General features: G+C 37.2%; 1 protein-coding gene across 1 annotated transcript; it reads right to left on the reverse strand.

Annotated features, from left to right (window-relative positions):
• Positions 1-753: 753 nt before the first annotated feature.
• LOC121416530 (uncharacterized protein C1orf131-like) lies at positions 754-8,947 on the reverse strand. Its single transcript, XM_041610021.1, has 6 exons — positions 8,851-8,947; positions 6,463-6,827; positions 5,825-5,995; positions 4,030-4,116; positions 3,563-3,618; positions 754-1,182 (listed from the first exon to the last, which is right to left on the reverse strand). Exons 1-6 carry the CDS (start codon positions 8,903-8,905, stop codon positions 1,032-1,034), a joined length of 885 nt encoding a protein of 294 aa, XP_041465955.1. The 5' UTR covers positions 8,906-8,947; the 3' UTR covers positions 754-1,031.
• Positions 8,948-21,717: the final 12,770 nt, after the last annotated feature.

Here is a 21,717-nt window from a genome sequence, read left to right on the forward strand (position 1 = left end):
GTATTTGTTTACTCAGGAAACAACTTGTGACTTGTAAAAACAAAGAATGAGAATGATAACAAAAAGAATTTTTACAATTGTGATAAAAATTACAGAGAAATTGGTGGAAATCGCATGGGATAATAGAAATATATGTTTAAAAACAATGGGGTCTATTGTGTAATAAACATCCATCACAGTGATTTTTAGGTCCTGTAGTTAAACATTTCCTTGTTAAATTAATACTGCAATCCAAAATGCAGTAAAAACTTAATCCAAAAATTAAGTTCATCTTCACAAGCAAATCATTTTCAAATGAAATGATAGATTTTAAAAAGAGTCTGTTTGACAAGCATTGATGATGCCCCCTAACTCTTCTTCAATTCCTCAGAACTGTAATCTGTTATTGAGACTACAAACAAAAATACAGGAAACTAATAATTATTGCCATATTTTACCTAAGTAGCCACTTCAATTATAACTATTCTGCCAGAGAAAATAAATATAAAGTAAAAATTAACATTAATAAAAGTAAAAACAAAAAGTCTTGTAGATAATACTCATCAAATCGTCGTACGCACCACGAACCGTCCTCTCTGCGCACTTCGATGCGAAAGTTAGTTTTGCCCACTGTAGCGTAAATAATTCACTTCAAGAAAATATAAAGATATGGGGTGGAACTTTGGAACCTGAACTATCAAACAAAGACACCAGTAAATAATTTGCTCTCCTTGTAGGTGCACTTATTGCTGGTTTTAAAAAAGATTTTCTTTAAATGCCTTTTCTGCCAAACTAACTTTCGCATTGAAGTGCGCAGAGAGGACGGTTCGTGGTGCGTGCGACGAAATGTCATCTAGCTCAAATCCTGCAGTAGTCTAGTCCTAGCAATATCCATATGACAATCCAAATACACCGTGAATGTTGCATCACTTTTCATATACCGAGGCCATGATAAAAGTTAATAATTATTTAATATTCTTGTGACAAGATGTGTCCTTTACATACTAAAGGCATGATAACGATAAGATTTCAAGTTTTTGTGTCAAGCCACGTCACCTCTTCCCTTTTCTCTTTCCTGTCTGATTTTTAATCTTCGCTATGTCCCTCTTTGAGAAGACCTGCACACCCCTCTTGTATTTTCCAAGCTGCCCATCCACATAGACTCCTTTCCGTTGTGTCTTGTCTGTCCAAAAGCCTATGTTCCTGCAAGAGGAGAAGAGAGGAAAATAATATACAATGACATTCAATAATATAATGAATGTTTATGAGTGCAATGGACAGAATACTTCATGAGGTGCAAGATGAAATGATCCATTCAACGAGACATAGCCGAGTTGAATGGATCATCCATTTCATCTTTTACCGAATGAAGTATTCTGTCCATCACACAAATGAAGGAACATTCATAATTTGGTTTATATGACACTTAAAACTAGATTATTCTTCAGAGGAAATTTATCAATTTTGATGCAAAATGTGATCATGCAGTGGACAAAATTGTATGGATCCAAAATTGCACTATAAATGGTTTCTAATTGCAGGGTCGATGACGCCATTTTAAAATGGTCCGATTGAATGCCAAGGATCTATCTAGGTGTCATATAATGCTTGTTCAACTTATCAGCATATTACCAGGGTTCCAGATCCCCATTTTGGGGCTTATTTTCAATTGGTCTAATACCAACTCGTCTATAATCATGTGGTCTACCATCAGTTTGTCCAATATCCACATGGACTATTTGCCAATACGTCCACTCAATATTTCTTCTAATAAATAGTTGGTCCAATTGCCATTTAGTCCATAATCATACCATTTGGTCTAACTGGACTTGGTGTTAATTGGGTGAAATGAATGAAAATAAAATGAATAGGAGACCAACTGGGGCCTGTTGCATAAAACTTTTTACCTGAGAAAACTCTGGTAAAAACTGAAAACTAAGGTTAGTCTGATTTCTCCCATTGACTTTAACACAGGGCAAAAATTCTGGTAAAAACAACCTGAGTTTTCTCAGGTAAAAAGTTTTATGCAATGGGCCCCTGGTTATGAGACAAACTGCAGATTAGACGTAGTGGTCATTGGACCAAATGGTCAGTGGACAAAATGGTTGTTAGACGAATTGTTGATGGATGGAATGGCATTAGATTTAATAAAGGTAGACCATGTGATGAGTGGACGAGTTGGCAATAGACAACTGGGTAATTTACCCATTTTCAGACCTGAAATCTGTTAATATCAGAAGAAACAGAAAAAAAAATTGCTCCAGAGTAGGAATGTTTTATTTCAAGAGGTGATTATTGATTCCACATTAGGTCTAGTGCTGAATGTTGGGCAAGGTTTCTTTCATTTCGGGGATTACCCTGGTGCAAGGGACATTATGCTATAAAAGCTAAACTCATTACGCTGCCACAAATGGATATTGATTTTCCAAAAATTTTTTGAATATTGTTAAGTGCCTGATCTTGGGGCAACTTTAGAAAAGATGGTTGCCCCAACGCATTCCATGTCGAAAATTAATATGGGCCGTCATGAAAGCGAATTTGCCCTTGTGTATTTTCTATGCTGGCTTGTTCAATTTATTCATTAGCATGCTTAGGGCCCCAAATCCTCTGTTTTGGGGGCCTGAAATTTCCAACTTTGAGAACCTTTTAGATGATCCCCTGCCCTGCCATATCCCTTCTATTTTATGAACCCCCCCCCTACCCCAGTGCAACAGTATTTCTCCATCACTGAATTCAACTTCATTTATATAGACCAGTTCGTAGTTACTTCATGGGCAATTTTGGTCAAATGACCTTTCATTTCTTTCATCATGATAGGCAGATTCCAAAGAAAGATATTACGTAAGCTTGTCTTACATAGAAGGATGAAGAAATTGAATAGACCAGGTGACTAGAATTGCACACCAATGATCACTTAATGAAGGTACTTGTTACATTCCTACTTTGAATGCATATCTTAGCATGTTTCACAATGTACTTGACAAACTGTGAAATACCAGACGTTCGTGGAAGCGTTGTTGTTTTTTGTGGATGTAAATGAAAACGACAATTCAAAGGAATATGAATAATCAAGACATCAAAGTTGGTGCTTATCTCATTAGATTTTAAAGCACCATGTCACTTTAGTGCAAATGACCTTCTTCTGATCATGCGTAGAATCTTTTGATCATGCGCAGAAAGGAACTACGAACTGGCTTATTGTTGGTGATTTGGGAATATAAAGAGCTGGTCTCATTTGCATAAAAGTAACTATTATGGTAACTTTGCCATCCAGTGGTAACTACCATGGTAATGCTGATCAACAGCCAATCAGAATCAAGGATTCCATGCAAGTTACCATTGCATGACAAAGTTGCCATAATGGTAACTTTTGTGTAATGTGGCCCTGTTATAAAAGTTTTTTGTGCACATCATAAAAGTGTCATTAGGTCAATTTCTCAAGAGTCTTAAAACTTCTGCAGATAAAAATACAAGACATCATAATGTTTAACATGGAAATGACAAGATAGATCAACTTTAACTAATGTAGCTTTACGACATTTAGGATTTACTAAAAAAAACAAAAAAACAATGCTTTTCTTACTGGAGTTGTATCTTTTCATCTTTCTTCTTGGATGTTTTTAATCCCATCTGTCGATCCTGCCAAAAATGAGAGAAAAAGTGCAATGTTACGACAAAAACTAACATCTTTCTAATGGAGCTAAAAAAAAAACCAAGGCTCCATTACACCAAAGATATGCGATTAATCGCTTATTTGAAAGAACGATTCTGATTGGTCCCTATTCAGTCAACTGAGCAAACTGCGCATGCAACGGATGTCTTGATAGGTCAGTTCATTTAGCGATTAATCACTAACCTTTGTGTTACGGAGCCCATATTACTCTAATAAAGACGCATACATATCTATTTCATATAATACATGAATGCTTCTTAACGTTCATTTCATAGCTACTCTTATACCTAATTTCCTGTTTGCATTATCATTCCTGGGTATTTATTCATATTTCTTTCTATCCTCATAGACGAGTCAAGACACTTTTCCCTACTTACAATTTCTCTTTGCTGTTTCTCTTCAATCTTCTTTTGTCGCTTGGTTTCCATTAGCTCTTTGTAATTCACAAATGCTCTCTTCGGGGGCTGCAAGATGGAATAAAACAATTGACAAAAATAGCACCACTGTCCCTAACATCAATTTCAGATAGGAAAATAAACAACAACTCAACTTTAACATACATTATAGTTACTTGGCTATTTTTAAGCCTCACATCTCAAAATTTCAGAAATTACAAAATTTTGACAGCTCAGAAAAAGTTCGGTTTTAAAGTTATGATTACCTATGGAAATTATTTAAACACAAGAGACTGCTTTCAGATACACCTATGTTTCTAGCTCTCCTCAAAATTTTGTAAATTTTGAGCTGCAATGTTTTTAACACCCAACAATAATAAGGTGTAGCTTGTCTGCATATGTGTATCTCTGCAATTCCAATCAAAGAAGATATGCAATGACAATTTAATCTTTTTATCTGCAAGACATAAACAAATATCTTAGTCCAAACTGGGCATGATATTGACTTTCAGGCATTTCATGTGTAAATGCATATATGTAGTCTCTCTGATTAAACTCCATAATAATGTGTGAAATAATGAGTGCACAACCATTTTTTAAAAGGAGTCAATATACTTTGCTCATAGTTTGACGACACTTTTGGCACACTTACTCTTGAAAATATGAGGAAAATATCAACTTAAACCTTGGAAGACCTCCAAAGCCTGTCTTTGGCTCCCCCCCCCCAAGAAAAAAAAACAGTCATTACAATAACAAGGAAACAACATCTTAAAAAAAACACAGCTAAAGCAAGACAGGAGTGTCCAAGCAGTGCCTGTTGTAGTCTCGCCACATGAGAACTATCGCTTACGTCTTGCTTAACAACATCAGACACTTAACCCATTGTCTACTGAAACGGGGTGATTCCAGTACAAAGTCTTTTAAGAAATAAATAATTCAGTCGTCAATGGTTTAAAGATAAATACCAGGGCTACGTAACACAAAGATAACCGATCAATCGCTAAATGAACTGACCAATCATGATCAATGTTACACACGCATAGGGTTTAAAAAACTGACCAGGGACCAATCAGTGCGGTTCTTTCATATTTGCAATTCATCGCAAACCTTTGTGTTAAGGAGCCCAGTTGTGTTTTTGGTCTAAAAATGAGTTCGAACAGAATCCAATAAAATAACCACCCAAGTGTTGTATGCCAAATGACTGGAAAAATGTGTATTTGCCAAGAAATACAAGCACAGAATTCCATCAAATGTCTGGTATTTTTCCAAGCAATATTAATTGTCCCACATATATGCCTTTTAGTGTAAGTGACCATCAGAATTATAGTTTTCCAGCTAAGATTTGTTTTATTTCACAAATATCACCTTTATTTCACTGTTCCAGATCTATGATAATGATGACCAATAATCTTGATTTTAAAGAACTTTCTCATGAAATAATTGTTTGCTGCAACTTCTTTCTTTTACCTTTCATACGATAAAAGAAAAGACTCAAGACTCTAGTCGCAGACTCAGTCAAGAAGATGGGCAAAGTCCTCTCTTCAGACTATAAATTGGGGGGTGCCTAACAAATAAATTGGGGGTGCCTAACTGGGCGTTGTGGCGTGCACGTGTAATCCAAGCTGTGGGGAAGTTACAAATTGATGCAGAGGTTCGAGGTTCGAGCCCTGGTCACGTCTTTCGGATGGTGACGTTAAAGGTCGGTCCCAGACGTAAATAATCATATCTGATTGATACACGTCTGAAAAAACTCGAATACACACACACACACACTTGCCTTTGCTCCTAGTTGGACAGCCTTAGCCGCTTCATGCTTCTCTTTATCTTCGAAGGATAGTCCGCTAATGCCAAACTTCCAGACCTCATGTCTTGCTTGGTCCAGGTCCACCTCTCCCTCACTCTGTTCTCTGCCCTTGGGTCCTGCACTAGCCTGCACCTTGGACATGTTCTGTGCAGAAGATAAAACCTCGGATAATAATTCACAATAGGCACAGGAATAGACGCTTGAATCTTCTAAAAATCTTCGCAAAAAGTTTTTTTTTCCTCTCTCTCTAGATGCTCCTGGAGCACTCTGCAGGGTGGTTTTGGTGCTTTATAATTCACAATTTATCATTTATTATCTATTTCCTAATTTATCGATTTCATAATCATTATCATAATTATTATTATTATTGAAAGTCAGGCAGGGAGATCACTTCCTTCCTTGCACCCAACATTTAATGACAATTTCTTTAAAGTGTCATACAAGTTTTGAGACCAAACTGTGGTCAAGACATACATTATGTTTGCATGAAAGAGAAAATACCCATGTTATTTCTAGCTCTTTTTTTTCAAATACCCTTTTACTAGTTTCCCAGGAACAAAAATCAAAGATTAATTCATGGGATATCCACAGAAAGAAATCATCATCAATACCTCTTTTTTCCTCTTGGTTGGATCATTAAATACAACCACTTCTGGTGGTTTTCTCTTCTTCTTCTGTTCATCACAGTCTTTCCTTCTGTCAAGCTCAATATTTTCTTCCACCTCTAAATCCTTCTCCTCCTGCGCTGCCTTGAACAATCTCAGTTCTTCGTCAAAACTTCTCAAAGAGTTCTGCTTGCCTTTGTGACATTTGATGTCAGTTGCATCCACAGATACGGCCTGTTTCTTCTTCTTCTTCTTCTTAACCTTTTTCTTGGAGACCGACTCCCCTTTTTCGTTCGTACGGTGATGGCAAGCTTTCCTTCCATTCTGTGTTGTGTGGTGACCAGGCTTTGGGTCTTCGAGTACGCTGTCACCTAAAATATTTAAAAGAAGTGGATATAGTTTTTTTCAATGTATAGATCTAGTCGCTGGGTTGTTAAAAACTTGTTTATCAATTTATTAATTTGAGGAGTGCTCAGGAAAAGTTTCATTCGAACTCAGGTCTAAAATTGTGGTTTAATTTAACTATGGATAGCAGATTGTGACATAAATCTCGAACAAGAGATGTTCATGTTATCAACTCATTTGACTCTTGAATCATTCTCAACTGTCTAGGAGTGGAAGCATGAAGATAATTGTATTCGCTATTAAAGAAGTAGGAAAGGGCACAGTAAACATAAGTAACATACCATGTGCACAAATTTTTCCATGGTTGCATGCCACCAACTTTTGTCATATTTCTACCTACAGCTTTTTCTGCATGTCTGAGCCATCATCGATCTTTTTTTAAAAATAAAAATGCATACCAATTTTGTATATTTTGGGCAAATTAAAGATATTAGTCACTCATCAAAATTCATGCTCATTAATTACCCTCTTATCTTGGCAGCCGCTGCTGCTATTGTCTTTGATTTTACAAAGTCTGTTGCTGTCATACAAAACATAAGCTGTGGAAGTCTTGTACTGCTTTACCGCCTTGGCTTTAGTGAGGTTTTTTTAATTATAGTCGAATGTCCAGACACCATCCACTCACACAACATGCGAGGTTAGTAATACTAACCTCGCACAACGCATGTGGTTTCATAGTGGACTTTGACGTTTTCATTCATCACACGAATGTGAGGGAATAAAAAACGCCAAACATTTGAGTATTTCTCCACTAATGGAAATTTGTTTTTATGATTTAACTTTTTCTTTTAATGAATTGGAAATTATTTATAAAAGTGTTTTTATCGCTTACCTCCAAGTCTCAACCAGGATACTCCGTTCGATCCGTCCTTAATACTGCGGTGGAAAGTACGCAAACAACAATCGAAAAGCAATTTTTCGTATCGAACATTCTCAATTCAAGTCGTCAGCGCATAATAGGAAATTGTACCAAAAATCAACAGGTTGCATCTCATGTATATACTTATTGGTAAAGTACGCCATCTTTTGACAAGATGATGATGAAAGTGGATTGAACGAGCAAGAAAATAATGCTGATCGCCTAGAATGCAGCTAGCTTGCAACACCGTAAACAAAGGTACCGTAGGCACTTAAGAACCAAGTTTGAAAGGACACTCGTAAAATTACGTCACTCTCGCGATGAATAATCATTAGATCGTGGTCGTGCGTGTTCAATAAAAACTCTCTGCATGCATGCACTCAGTGTGTATTGAACACGCACGACCACGATCTAATGAATATTCATCGGCGAGAGTGACATAATTTTACGAGTATCCTTTCAAACTTGGTTCTTAAGTGCCTACCGACTTTGAAATAATATCGCGCGCCCTCTTTAGGCAAAAGTTGATATCAACGCTGATCAAGAGGCATCTACGTGAAGATCACGAAAAATGCTCTTATTTTATTAAAAACAACACCAAACAGAATTCAACAAACGACCCATATGGTATATGGTTCGGTAAGTGTCATAGAATAAATATAATGCTTAGCTACGATGTAAAGTCATAGTTATTTTAGTAAAAAGGGTGTGAAAGATTCGCGTGCACCAGGTGCATATGAATCCTTCACACACGAGACGATTTGAAACCATGAGTGGACACCATCATGACCATCACCATGATCACAGCAGTTTGTAAACTTGTTTTTTTGTATTTATTGTAAGAAAAAAAAATACACCAAATCCTGTTCAAAGCCCATCTTGCTGAGTAAATATTATCAGTCTGTTTTAGTGAATACACATTCATATATTCTAGTAATAAATAGGATTAGTGGTACTGGTACTGGTAGCCATATTTTGGGGGATTACGGTATCTAACGTGAATTTCAATGCGTGGGGCACGTGACTCAGAAACGCTATTTTATTATCGTACAGTTTCTTCATAAATCCACAATTGACCACAAAGAATTCAACTTTATTTCATATCATATTTCTTTCTTTAGCTTTCTTACCATACTCCATTAGCTTTTCTAGAATCGTTCTCTCAATTTCGTCTCCGATATCCATGACTTTTTATGTATTTTTTTTACTCTGAAGCGTGTCAGCATAGTCAGCATTCCATATGCTATGACTATATGGAATGCGAATATATTCGTGCCTCCCTTCCGTTATTTTCCGTCTCCTCCTTCATAATACTTCTCCCTTCTTCGGAAGTTCCTATCTTTCTTTCTATCTCTATAGGCCTACTTAGTTACCTTTCTCTATTTGTTTATTTATGTTATCAATTCTTTCATATTTTCTCACATCTTTTGTTTTTCTATGTTTATTCTTTCCTTTTGTTGCTTATTTTTTTACAGGGCGGCCCCTTCTTTCTTCTTTCTTAAATTTCTTTCTTATCTTTGAAATAAAGTTTACGTAAAATAAATTCCAAAAAAATTTCATATTATAGAAAATGCATAAATTTCAATTTGTTAATGGTTTGTGATTACTTAAAATTTTCTTCTGTCAAGGCAGGGTGTGAAATATTGTCTGCTAAATGCAGTGGCGTAGACAGGTCCTTAGACCTGGGGGGACGATCCCTAGCTGGGTCATACTTTATATATATATATATATATATATATATATATATATATATATATATAAAGCAGACGAGTTAAAGATAACAAAATAACACGATCTGCCTCATGGATTATCTCGTGTGTCTTTTAATCACTTTGCTTTCAGCAATAAACAGGGCATCCAGTAATAAACAAACTTCCTTGCACATTTTTCATGGCAGTAATCTTTTGTTTGATTAATGACAATGAGTAAAGATGATCATAAGAGAAATGTCATTTGTCGGATGTCTAGTTATCATCTTGGTCATGACAGTCCTGCTAAACATGATCTAGAATAACTAGTATTCCTTATTTTACTAGTATAGTAGTATACTCTTTTAAAAGTAGCGATATTGTTAATGATCAAACGAATGAATCAACAACTAAAGGAATAAACAAATAAACAGCCAAATAACTAAAAAAATATCAATTACAATTATAGTAATAGGGGTAAAATAAAAAAAAAAGCTCAACATTATATTTCTTATCCACGTGCAGATATGCGGACACTATTAATGATAAGCACACTCTGTTTAAAATTACCGACAATGAACACGCTGAGGGTCGAGTTAGGCTTGTTCTGTGATCTTAGACCATAAATTAATCTTATCCATGGATTGATTCAATCTGCCTTCGTGAATTAAGGCATGTCTATATTGGATGATTCTACCTTCTTTGAAAAGCGCAAAGTACTCTGAAAAAATTAGTGAAATAGTTCACTCTTTGAGGAGTGAATATTGAGTGAAAAAAAACCGGATATCACTGAGGCCATCCAAAATTTGCACTTTCATTCCAAAATCATTCATTTACTAATTCGCTCCTTAGAGACTGAAAATTTTCACCTTTCCTTTGCAAAGTAGGGGTTGAGGACATGGCCAGCAGGGAAAAGGGTCAGTGTATGTGTATAGGTAATTTCTTATTAATTCGTTTGAACAGTGTTAATGTGTTATGAAAGCAATTGCTCTGAAAGGGAGTGATTAAGCGACACTTTCTTAAATATGTAATGAAATATTTTGAACTTATCTCCTTTGCAAATACATAATTATTATAAGGAAATGTACTTGGTGAAACTCTGAATAACGATCCTTAAATGTATATGACGACGCAAGACAGTTGTTATTACTTAAATCTTGCAAGTTGTAAATGCATATAAGATGAATGACTCTGAATAAAAGTCCAATTTTGATCATGTTTGTCATTGCTGTACGTTATGATTATTACTGCTATTATTATTGATTGATTTTAACTAGCATTCATTGCTTTATTACTGTATAGTTTTGCTTCTTCCCCCACAGAAACCTGGGGGGATGATCGTACACACCATCCCCCCCACCTAAAATTTGGGGGGATGCATCCCCCCATCCCCCCGCTATCTACGCCCCTGGCTAAATGATAAAACCTATTTGTATTTTTTAAGGGAATTACTTTTGATTGTTTTTTTTTCAATTCACGATACATGGGAAGCTGCTCAGATATGACTTTACCAAATTAAAAAAAACTAATAATTTTTCAAAACTTTTATAAATTATCATCAAACCTTCCTTGATACTTTTTTTTATATTTTCTGTCATTATTACAATTTTGGGGGGTGAACTTCCCCTTAAAACATAAAAAAAAATAATAAATTGGTATGTAGGGGGAGGGTAGAATGCTCGCTTGTCCCAATAATTCATTCTGCTCATACATTTGTGCGTTTACAAGAAATGGCTAGCAAAAACAAAAATGCTTCAACTTCAAAGGAGGGGGCATTAGGTGGCTCGTCAGGGATCAGTTGTGACATCAGGGGCCGGGGAACAGAGATACGTCCCTTGCATGGGTTGTGACTCGTCAGGGGGAGGGGGACGAAAAAAAATGCAAAGAAAGGTCTTAACGGCATTTTACATTACAAATTTAAATCGTGCCTCTCAAGGGAGGCAGGGGCCGCCCCCCCCCCCTCCCCCTGGATCCGCCATTGGCTGGCAGTTTAGTGTCATATGATTCAATTCGTGTTTTTTTTTTAAATAGCCGGCACATCATTTTATTAGGCATTGTTTTATCAATCAGAATCATTAATTTAATGTTGAAATATGACCGCTGAAACACTGACTTTCCCCAAAGCTAACATGGCTAATGCCAATTTTGGCCCAATAACCAAAATTACTATAGGGAGCCAATTCTGTCCATAAAGCGTCGTCTTCAAATTACTTCATTAACGATGTTTTTATCAATAAGCACAAAAAGGAAACAAAGGGGTGTCCACTTTGACATCAAAATCCATTCACTTTTCAAACAGCACTTCATGAATGTTGTCATCCATTTCTGTTCCTATAAGTGTCCTCTCCCAAAAATTATGTAATTGATAGGCCTATGTAATTGAAGTTGGATCCCCAACAATGTCCTTCTTTACTGAAACTCGTTGAAGAGTAAATGTAAATCTTACCTGTTAAATAATTGTAGTACTCTTGAATAAGCCTGTCTGTTATTTCTTTGTCTTTCGTTTGTTTTTACTTTTTTTTATTGCTGTTCATATGTTCTACCAGTCTACTGATTTGGTTTGGTGTTGAGATCATTGTTTTCAATCTCAAAAGTTGATTGGAAGATAATGTTTTTGGGGGTTAGTCAGTAATGAATGTAGCCTATTAGGCAAATGGCTTTTTGTTACTCCCTCACATATACTCTGTTTTTAATCATTTTTTGTCTAAATTGTACGACTGTCATTAATTGTTTTTACTCTATCGCATTAAATCACTATGTATTGTATCCTTTTTTAAGAGATGTGAAATAAATGAATTTGAATATTGAATACATGAAAAATACGTGGGTCACCTTATTCTTCAAAGTTTTAAAGAAATACCTGTTTCACTTACCTACAGTAACATACGTACACCGATACCCAATTAAGCCCCCCTATAAAAATTCACCCTCCCCCTAAACAAATATTTTCGTTACGAAACGAGCTCAAATTTGTGTTGCAGACCTTTTTTATCTCATCATTTTTTTTTTAATCTATGGTGAAGACCTTTTTTTTCTTGCTTGTCCATTCTTTTTTTTTTTGGGGGGGGGGGGGGTACCCGGGGGGATACGAAACGGCCTCAATTTTTTGTGACGGCCCGCTTTCTTTTTTATTTTGCTTAATTGTCAACTATATTCATTCAGCTTGAACCCCCCTATATATTCACAATATCACATACCTGGATCATAGTGGGTCCCCGTCATAGAGATGTATATATCTCTATGGTCCCCGTTCAGTTTTTCATTGGGGAAAAGGAAATCACCCCCCCCCCCCCGGCCCCCAGGCGCCCCCCCCCCCCCCCCCCCCCCCCCCTTTCGACTTCGATGTCGAGCGCCCGTCCTCGCCTTCTACTACCGACCAATCGGATGAGCGGTGCTAAATGAATACAATCAGCTGTTTATAAGACACCCCTCCTGATTGGTCGATTCTAAGTGATTGATGTTTGGCGCTCGCACGCGAGGTCTGGGAAAATTTTGAAACCACAACAAAGGAAGTCTGGAATAGCCGAAACATTCGAGATTTCAGGTATGTTTCTAGATGATACACCAATGTATATTATGAGGTGAATGGATGGAATAAATAAGCGAAATGAGTGATTCACTTTACTCGTGAAAAGGTGCTTTTTTTCTGGTGTAATTGTGGTCGTTCCATTGTTTGAATCTTGTGTGAGCGGAGTGTGATCTCGAGGTCCAGTCTCGGCATTGCCGTTTAGGACACGTGCGATTTCGTTTGCATGCAAGTGAATTGGCGATAGCACGTCTCTGTGCTGGATAAGTTGATAGTTAAACTTTAGCTTTGCCTTTGGATTTATTGTCTCCGAATTAGTCAGGCCCCTCTTCGTAGAAGACACACATTGTGATATACCAGCCTATTTATATTAAATACAGAAAAATAATATTAATACAAAGTTTACTTTAGTTTTGTAAAAATGAGAGTGAAGAAAAACTCAGAAATGGCAGATTTTTACTAAAATTTAGTCAGCTGTAATCTGCTGTTTATGAGACCATGAAGACAGCTGGCAGCTGTCTGTTTTGAAGAGTATGTTATGGACTCAGTTAGCGATGCCAAACCAGCCGCGCGTTCGCATCGGTATGCTCTGACCCTGTGTAAAACATGGTCTCAGAAAACTCTTTTCCAGTCTTTAAATATTAATTCAGTAACACTCTGACCCACAAAAATCCGAAGATTATTAAATTAAAATAGGAAATTTTCACTTTACATTCTGATTTGAGGTTAGAATCGCCAGATATTTTGCATTTGAAATGTGTCTTGAAACCTGCCTGATCGTACGATGCGCGCGGCCATTTTGAATCTCAGAAGCCAAAAGTGGAAAGTACTGCTCATGTCATAATCATGTGACACACAAGATTTTGACTTCCACCAGTGTTTGTGGCAATTTGAATCGTTAGTTTAGTACTTTTGCTCTGAAATTATGTCTAAAAAATCCGATTTTTTTTGCATTTTGATATCGTGATTTGTTGAGATTTTGTTGATATGGTGATTTGATGATGACATGAATGTTTTGACCCCTTTATCGTACCCCTACACATAAAAAAACCAAAAAACTCCCAGCATCATGAGATTCTTTGAATTCTAAGCTTTGTAATGATACCAAACTTGTTACCAATTAGCAAACCGCGAATTACCGCCAGCGGGAAAGATAAGGGCTTGCACTGTCCCCAATCTGGAAAATTCAGGGTCAATACAGAGACTGTATAGTCTGTTGAGTAGGGTTGTTTGGTTTTTGGTGATTATGTAACAGATGGTGATGTACCTTTCTTGCCCTTTTAAACCCTGATTATGGTCCAAGGCCCCATTTTTTTTTTGTTTTTTGCCTGATTTATTATGTCTAGATCTATGTTTACCCCTTCCATAATTTGCCCCAGGCCCCTGCGTGGCCTATATGTTTGCAACCCGCCCCTCACCCATAATTGCCATTATTACTCGTCCCAACCCTATTTCTTTTTTTTGGGGGGGGCCTGTAACACGGACCCCAAACTTTATTGGCCCTTGCCCCCTGACCCCATTTTTTTTTTGGGGGGGGCTACCCATTATCGGTACTTGTCCAACGTCACCGGCCTGGCGGCCCCTACCTATCCCGACCCATTTTTTTTAGCTACCTTTAAGCCGTCAAATATTACTGGCCCCCGCCCCTCCCCCCACCAGCCCAATTTTTTTTAGCTTTCTTTAACTTGTCCAACCTTACCGGCCCCTGGCACCCCATCCCGGCCCCTTGGCCCCGACCCAATTTTTTTATTTCTTTTTTATTTTTAGCTTTCTTTAATTTGTCCAACCTTACCGGCCCCTGGCCCCCCTCCCCCCCCCCCATCACGGCCCGTGGCCCCTGACCAAATATTTTTTTTTTTTTTTTTAAGTTTTCTTTAACTTGTCCAACCTTACTGGTCCCTGGCCCCATCCCGGCCCATGGCCCCTGACCCATTTTTTTTTTTTTTTTATAGCTTTCTTTAACTTGTCCAATCTTACCGGCCCTGGTCCCCCTCCCCCCATCACGATCACGGCCCGTGGCCCCTGACCCAATTTTTTTTTTTTTAAATTTATTTTTCTTTAACTTGTCCAACCTTACTGGTCCCTGGCCCCCCTCCCCCATCCCGGCCAGTGGCCCGACCCAATTTTTTTTTTTAGCTTTCTTTAACTTGTCCAACCTTACTGGTCCCTGGCCCCCATACCGGTCCATGGCCCCTGACCCAATTTTTTTTATAGCTTTCTTTAACTTGTCCAACCTTACCGGCCCCTGGCCCCCCTCCCCCCATTCCGGCCCGTGGCCCCCGACCCAATTTTTTTTTTTTTAGCCTTCTCTAACTTGTCCAACCTTACCAAATCACTTTGGAAGGCCAGAAAGGCGATCTTGTAATATCCTTGATGTTGAATATACGTGTTTGGGGGAAAAATAGTATAACAGAATACATCTTTTCACAAGTGAACATTCGATCGTCTTTGAAATGCAGATGATACGTGTGTGGAATACTTTACCACTGACCAATTCATTGATCAGGGATCAGGCAAGTTTCTTGCATAATGATAATAATCAGTATAATGGTATTTCATTTCAAGAATGTTAGAAGCATAAACTGAATTGTACAGAGCTTTTACATGTAAACAAAAGAAAATGTAAACTGCATTTTAGTACTTAATAAAAAATAATATCAAGTTGTATTATACAAATATACATGTATACAAAGCATGAAGAAGCATAAATTTGGTAATGAATGCAGCTGGACAAGTACTTCTGCACTTGAATTGTTCATTACATATTCGTCTCATTTGCATATTTACCACTTTTTGTACATGTAGAAGATAATATTCTATGAATTTGTTCTTGTGCAATTGAACATCATATCACTGATGATGATACTATTATCCAATTTATTTGTAATGAAATGCCATACACAAGAACAAACATCATTGTAACATATATTGTACTACATGTATATTGCATCATAATCTCATTTGCATATGCATTTGCATATTTAAATACATGTATTCTGTTTGAATATTAATATATTATAATAGTTTAATCAAGGAATAGGCCACTTGACATATTGTTGGTGGTTAATTTCCTCATACATGTAGTTTGAAAAGAAATATTTTTAACATACATGTTTACAATATGCATATCATTGGCTTTGCATCATAACCTCATTTACATAAAGATATATGGTATTTTAAATTTGCATATTTAATTATATGAAACACTCTTTTTTAATATTATATATTGGTTTAATCAAAGAATGGGCCAATTGACATATTTTGGTGGTTAATTATCTCAAAATCACTAGCATGGGTGAAACTACAAAGGCAAATACACATTCCGCATGAGCGGCAGACATTTTTAATGATATGCGTGCATATTTAATTAGATATTTGCCTAATTTGCATATATTAAGAAAAAACCGTAGTCTTATTGTGAAGAGCAGGTCACAAGCTTCAAAATGAATGGTCACAACATATGTATACAGTAGATATTTTAAAATGATGTGGCATCGCTAACTCAGTCACTCAATCACCATATAGAGGCGCACGGCCAATATGGGAGACTCTCCAATAGGGGAGACAATCTCCCACATATGAGACTTGCTTTGCAAAAGGACAAAAGAAACAACACAAACAAAAGCATGATTTTTTCCACCCAAAATTTTATCTCACTGAGGTCAGAAGCCCATTTGTTCTGTGTGATTGACAACAAAAATCCTTATCAAAACAAAAGTAGACGGTGAATTTTTAAAATAGACGGTGAAAAGGGGTAATTTTTCATGAGGAATCTGCTTATCACATATTTATTTGCCACCAAGGTAATCCTTTTGCCGCAAATGTAAACAAAGGAAATTGGTCTCCAAAAATGGAGACTGTCTCTGAAATTGGATACCCAAATTCTTCACAAAAGTCTCTGATATAGGAGATAATCTCCCACATTGGAGACAGTCTCCAATAATGGCCGTGCGCCTCTACTGCCATACTTCTACATCTCACATTCTCGTTGTTGCAATGAAGAGACCTTATATCAGTAGAGGCGCTGGTCAGAAAATTGGGATCGTCCCAGTTTACAGGGACTGTCTCAGTTTATAAGGATTTCTTCACACAAGAAATCTAGGAATGTTCATTCACCTGTCAAGTGCCGACACCAATCAAGTGTGCTAGTCAATGTAAACATATCAGGTTTCATAACAAGATTATTGGACGACGGTAAGTCATGAAAAATAGACGGTGAACTGGGGGGAATTGAGGTCACTGAATCTATTTTTAGCACTCTCAATTAATGTTGTAACCCGCACCCGTTGCGGTACGGGTTAACCTGCCGGTATGCCTCCGATTGCGGGCCGGGCCGAGTTCATTCTCAAACCCGCAGACCGTCATGCGAAAAAAAGGGAGAATAAACGACGCATAATAAAAACATTCACAGTGAAAATTGAGTTAAGATCATGTGCTTCTTACGTGGCAGATTCTTTTAGAGACGTAGATATTTCCTTTTAAAAATGCCGGCGTATTTTTGTCTTGTGAATAGTGAACAGGACTGAGTCTGAGACAGTTCAACATGATAAATACATCGAGTTGCTCTATTTCAAAGGCCAGCGCCAGTGCGTGCATGCAGCGCAGTCAAAAGCAACCGCATGGGCCAATGAAACTCGATGTTGAGTTTCCCGTCCCATTTTTTCCAGCTCATAATGAGGAACCGATTTCATTATTCATTATTTTTCAGAAGATGAAAGTTTGACCTTTTGTAACCTTTTAATGCACTTTATTCTGTGGAACTTGAAGCCAGGGAAAAATTAATCATTTTTTTGGGGGGGCTCCATTTTCATTTTTTTAGCAATATTTCAGGGGCTCTTTTCAAATGCTACGTTTTTGTATTTTGAGGAATACCTGTTCACTTATTAAATTAATTATTACTTGTTGTTTAATATTGTATGATTTTTAAAGTTTTTTTTCATGCCTAGAATCTTGGATGTGGGTGTGTTTGTGTGGGTGAGACTGTGAGTTGAACTTGATATAAATGAATTTAATATCTAAATTTTACTCCATCTAATTCCAGTACTTGGCCATGTAATAAAGGCCCACATACCCTTACTTTTCCTGAAGTTCTTTGAAAACGCAGATCTCCACGAAAATTTTATTTCTCTATGGGGGAGTCTAAATTTGGTGAGAATGAACTCATTAATAACTTAAATATACATGACAATGAAGAAATCATCAAACTTCATTGGCAGTTTTGAAAAATATACCCGAAATATAAACTCTGTCTGAAGCAGAAAATCACCATCATTGAGGCCTTTACAGAGCGAATTGTCCCCCAGAGCTCTGGCAGAGAGACAGAGCTCAGACTAGCTAGCACAAGCGCCCATGCGTACGTGGGTGAGTCTCCCGTCGGCCTTGTAACAGATTGAGCTTTGATGATTTTTTTGTCTGATATTTAACTCATCCCCTGGAAAAATAAAACAAATGATTTTTAAGTTATAATTAGCAAATAAGATAAGTTATTTTGGATGAGTACTAGGCCGTATGATAACTCACCAACGCGAGTTTACTAGACTTTGGGATTTATTGAGGTAGCTCAACCATACCTCGAGCGATGTTCGTGCAGGCTCCACCACTTCTACGGTTGTTCAGTGGAGCCTGCACGAACATCCCTCGAGGTATGGTTGAGCATGCAGCGTCATTCCATTCACAAAAAAAGAAAGAAAGAAAAGATTTGCAGGTATTTACAAGATATACAAGTAATTGTCTTACAGAAAAGCTTATATTATGTTTTAAATCAGTTTTGAATCTAGATATCCAAATAGTTTATTTTCAGAATTTGATTTTCAAACGCGGGCCAAATTTCATAACGCGGGCGACGGGAAACTGAACATCGAGTTTTAGCGGCCATATTATCGAATGAAATACAAAAACAGAAGGAAATAATATAGAGATAAACGAGAAGAAAAAATTGACTGTATCATTATCCAGGTATTTATTGCAATTTTGATTACTTTATAGACGAGGTCCCATGGAATTGAATATTGTAATTATGATTGTTGTGAGTCGCATTGTCGACCGACCTGGACTGAAAAACAACATTGCCGTCTGCCGATCCTTGCTGGGCAGCCTGGGCTAGCTAGCGCGCTGAGCTGCGGCTCGCTAGCTCCGATCCGAGGCGTTAATTGCGTAATGCTTTCAATTTCGAGATCAGAGCAGACCCATTTCGTGGTACAAAGTCACCCAAAAAACATTTTCTCTCCGGAATAAAAGGCGAATTTGCAAATTGTAAGTAAATTCACTCTAGGCTAGGTAGTAGTAGACATATATTTTCCTGATTTGAGCCTGTATAGTGTGGGGATTGCAGAAATAATGTTTTTCATTTTTCAAAGATAAATTGACTTGCGGGTTAAAACCCGACGGGTCAGCGGGTCCCGCTTGCAAATTATTGGATTATACGGGACGGTACGGTTCGGGTTTTCACTTGCGGGTTACAACATTACTCTCAATTTCCGTAATTGCTGTCTTTGTCCCGTAGGGGGAAGTGAAAAAAAAACGTCCCCATAAACAAGGACAGTCTCAATTTATCAAGACATGATTTGTCTTGGTTTATGAGGATATCCTTGTTTTCTGGGGAAATCCCAATTTTTGGACCAGCGCCTCTACTGTATATAGAACAGGCGTATAATGAGGTTCGTGTTGCAATAAATCCATTTACTTTGTTGTAAATAACAATAAGTTCCATTTTCATTCTTATTGTTGAACATTTCATATTTATCTCTTTAAGCTTCTCCAAAAAGAGTGAATACAATGAATCCAAATAGAGTGAATACAATGAAATTATGTTAATACTCAATTTCTCTTATACCACTTTTAAATGTATTTCTAACAATACTCCACCTACTTCCAAACTGCAAATTTAGTATATTTAAAACTTGCATTTGTTTACATGCTAAAGATGCATCTTTAAAACCATATGGTTTGGCTGATAAACTGTTAAGATAAAAGAAATGATCAATTTGCTTCTTTTCTATTTCTTTTAGCCAAATCTAAATGTATGTGTTTAAATAATGCATAATTGCATCTATAACAAATTTGTATAAAGCGCCTAGAATTGAAGTCTATACGGAGGCGTATCACACTAAATTTCAAGGAAGAATATCACTCCGCGGTGGACATTGTGCGTAAAGCTTTCACTATGGAAGCTCAACCAAAAATATAGTTCCCTTTTTCCAGTAAAGAATGAATATAAACTCATTTCTAAATGTTTGAACCTTCAAATATTTAGCTAAAGTTAATAATAATCTTTGGCTTTCATCACTACTCTTTTCAGCCCAAAAGTTTGAAACAAATCACTTTCACTTTCAATGTCCACTGCGTGAACCTCTACGGCTCTAACTTTACAATATCAACGTACGATACATTTTACATTGAAATAAACGGATTGTTGTAACCTGATACGTGTCATAAAAAACCTAATAAAATAACCATTTATCACATATTTTGTCCTAGAAGTTTAAGTAAATACTCAAAAAACATACCTTCAGGTGTGGGATGAATCCCGTTGAAATTAATAAAGTTTTGGAGTCATAATAAGCAATCTGCTAACTGGACTTTCTTGGCAAAACTGCCGCTGTGGTACCAAAAAATGTGATCTCGGCAATTGCACAATTGTATGCTCGTAGTTTCTTTTACCAGTCGCCTAAAAACAAATATAACTGTGAACGCTACGATAACGTTAAGTTTTACTTGAGTAGAGCGAAGCTTCTAAATATTTGCAATGATTCGAATTTCGAGAGATTTCTTATTATTTTTTATGTGCCAAGATTTTAAAAAATATTAGCTAAACATATTATTCAAAGGATTAATTACATATATATTAAACAAGTAAATGCATGCTGCAATTTAACATATTCATTTAGCAAATTATTCCAAAAAAATATGTTGCCATGACATTCCGACCCCCCAAAAGCGACGGGACGTCAAAAAATAATGTTTCTCAATACAATACTTGTCCGTAAAGTTCAAAACGAAGTCTAACACAATCTCCTGATCGATTAAACAGTCTTTCAATGTTGTAATCTTCTATTTGAAATGTCCGTTGAAGATGATGAAAATGTCACCGCATAATACTGTTGTTGAAAATACAAAAGTGAGCGATTGTCCAGACCTTTATCGAAAACAAGATTTATAATCAGAAATGTTTGGAATGTCACTAGTTTTAGTCACCTAAATCATCTCGCTCTGACCTTTTCATTAGAGACACAAGTTTTGTCACCGGCTTTTTCGCGATTGTAGGTCAGTGGACTTAACATCTACAATTCTTACGAGATCATCTTGCCCCGGATAGCATTTCACGACCTCTGCCATCATCCACGAGCCTTACTATCCCCAATGACGAGAACTATATCTCCTTCAAGATTCTCTGTTGACCTTTGCCACTTGTTGCGTGGCGACAGTTTGTGAATGCAGTCCATCCATCTGCGCCAGAACCCATCCACCATCGTCTTGCATAGTTCGCGACGCTTCCGCAGGTCTCCCCTGTACTCCTCACAAGGGATGTCAGGGCAGCTCAGATCTCCCCGACCAATGAGGAAATGGTTAGGTGTTAGAGGTGGCTGATCAAGTGGTGACGCCGACATCGCAGTAAGTGGGCGACTATTGATAAGTCCCGAAATCTGGCAGAACACTGTCTCCCACTCAACGAAGGTTAGCTTATCAGCTTTCACAAGGTGCCTCATCGCTTTTTTCACCTCTTGCACCATGCGTTCAACAGCTCCCTGATGATGAGGTCCCCCTGGTGGTCCGAATTTCCATTC

Source organism: Lytechinus variegatus, chromosome 6 (assembly GCF_018143015.1).
Source record: "Lytechinus variegatus isolate NC3 chromosome 6, Lvar_3.0, whole genome shotgun sequence".
In the NCBI taxonomy this organism is placed as follows: Eukaryota; Metazoa; Echinodermata; class Echinoidea; order Temnopleuroida; family Toxopneustidae; genus Lytechinus; species Lytechinus variegatus.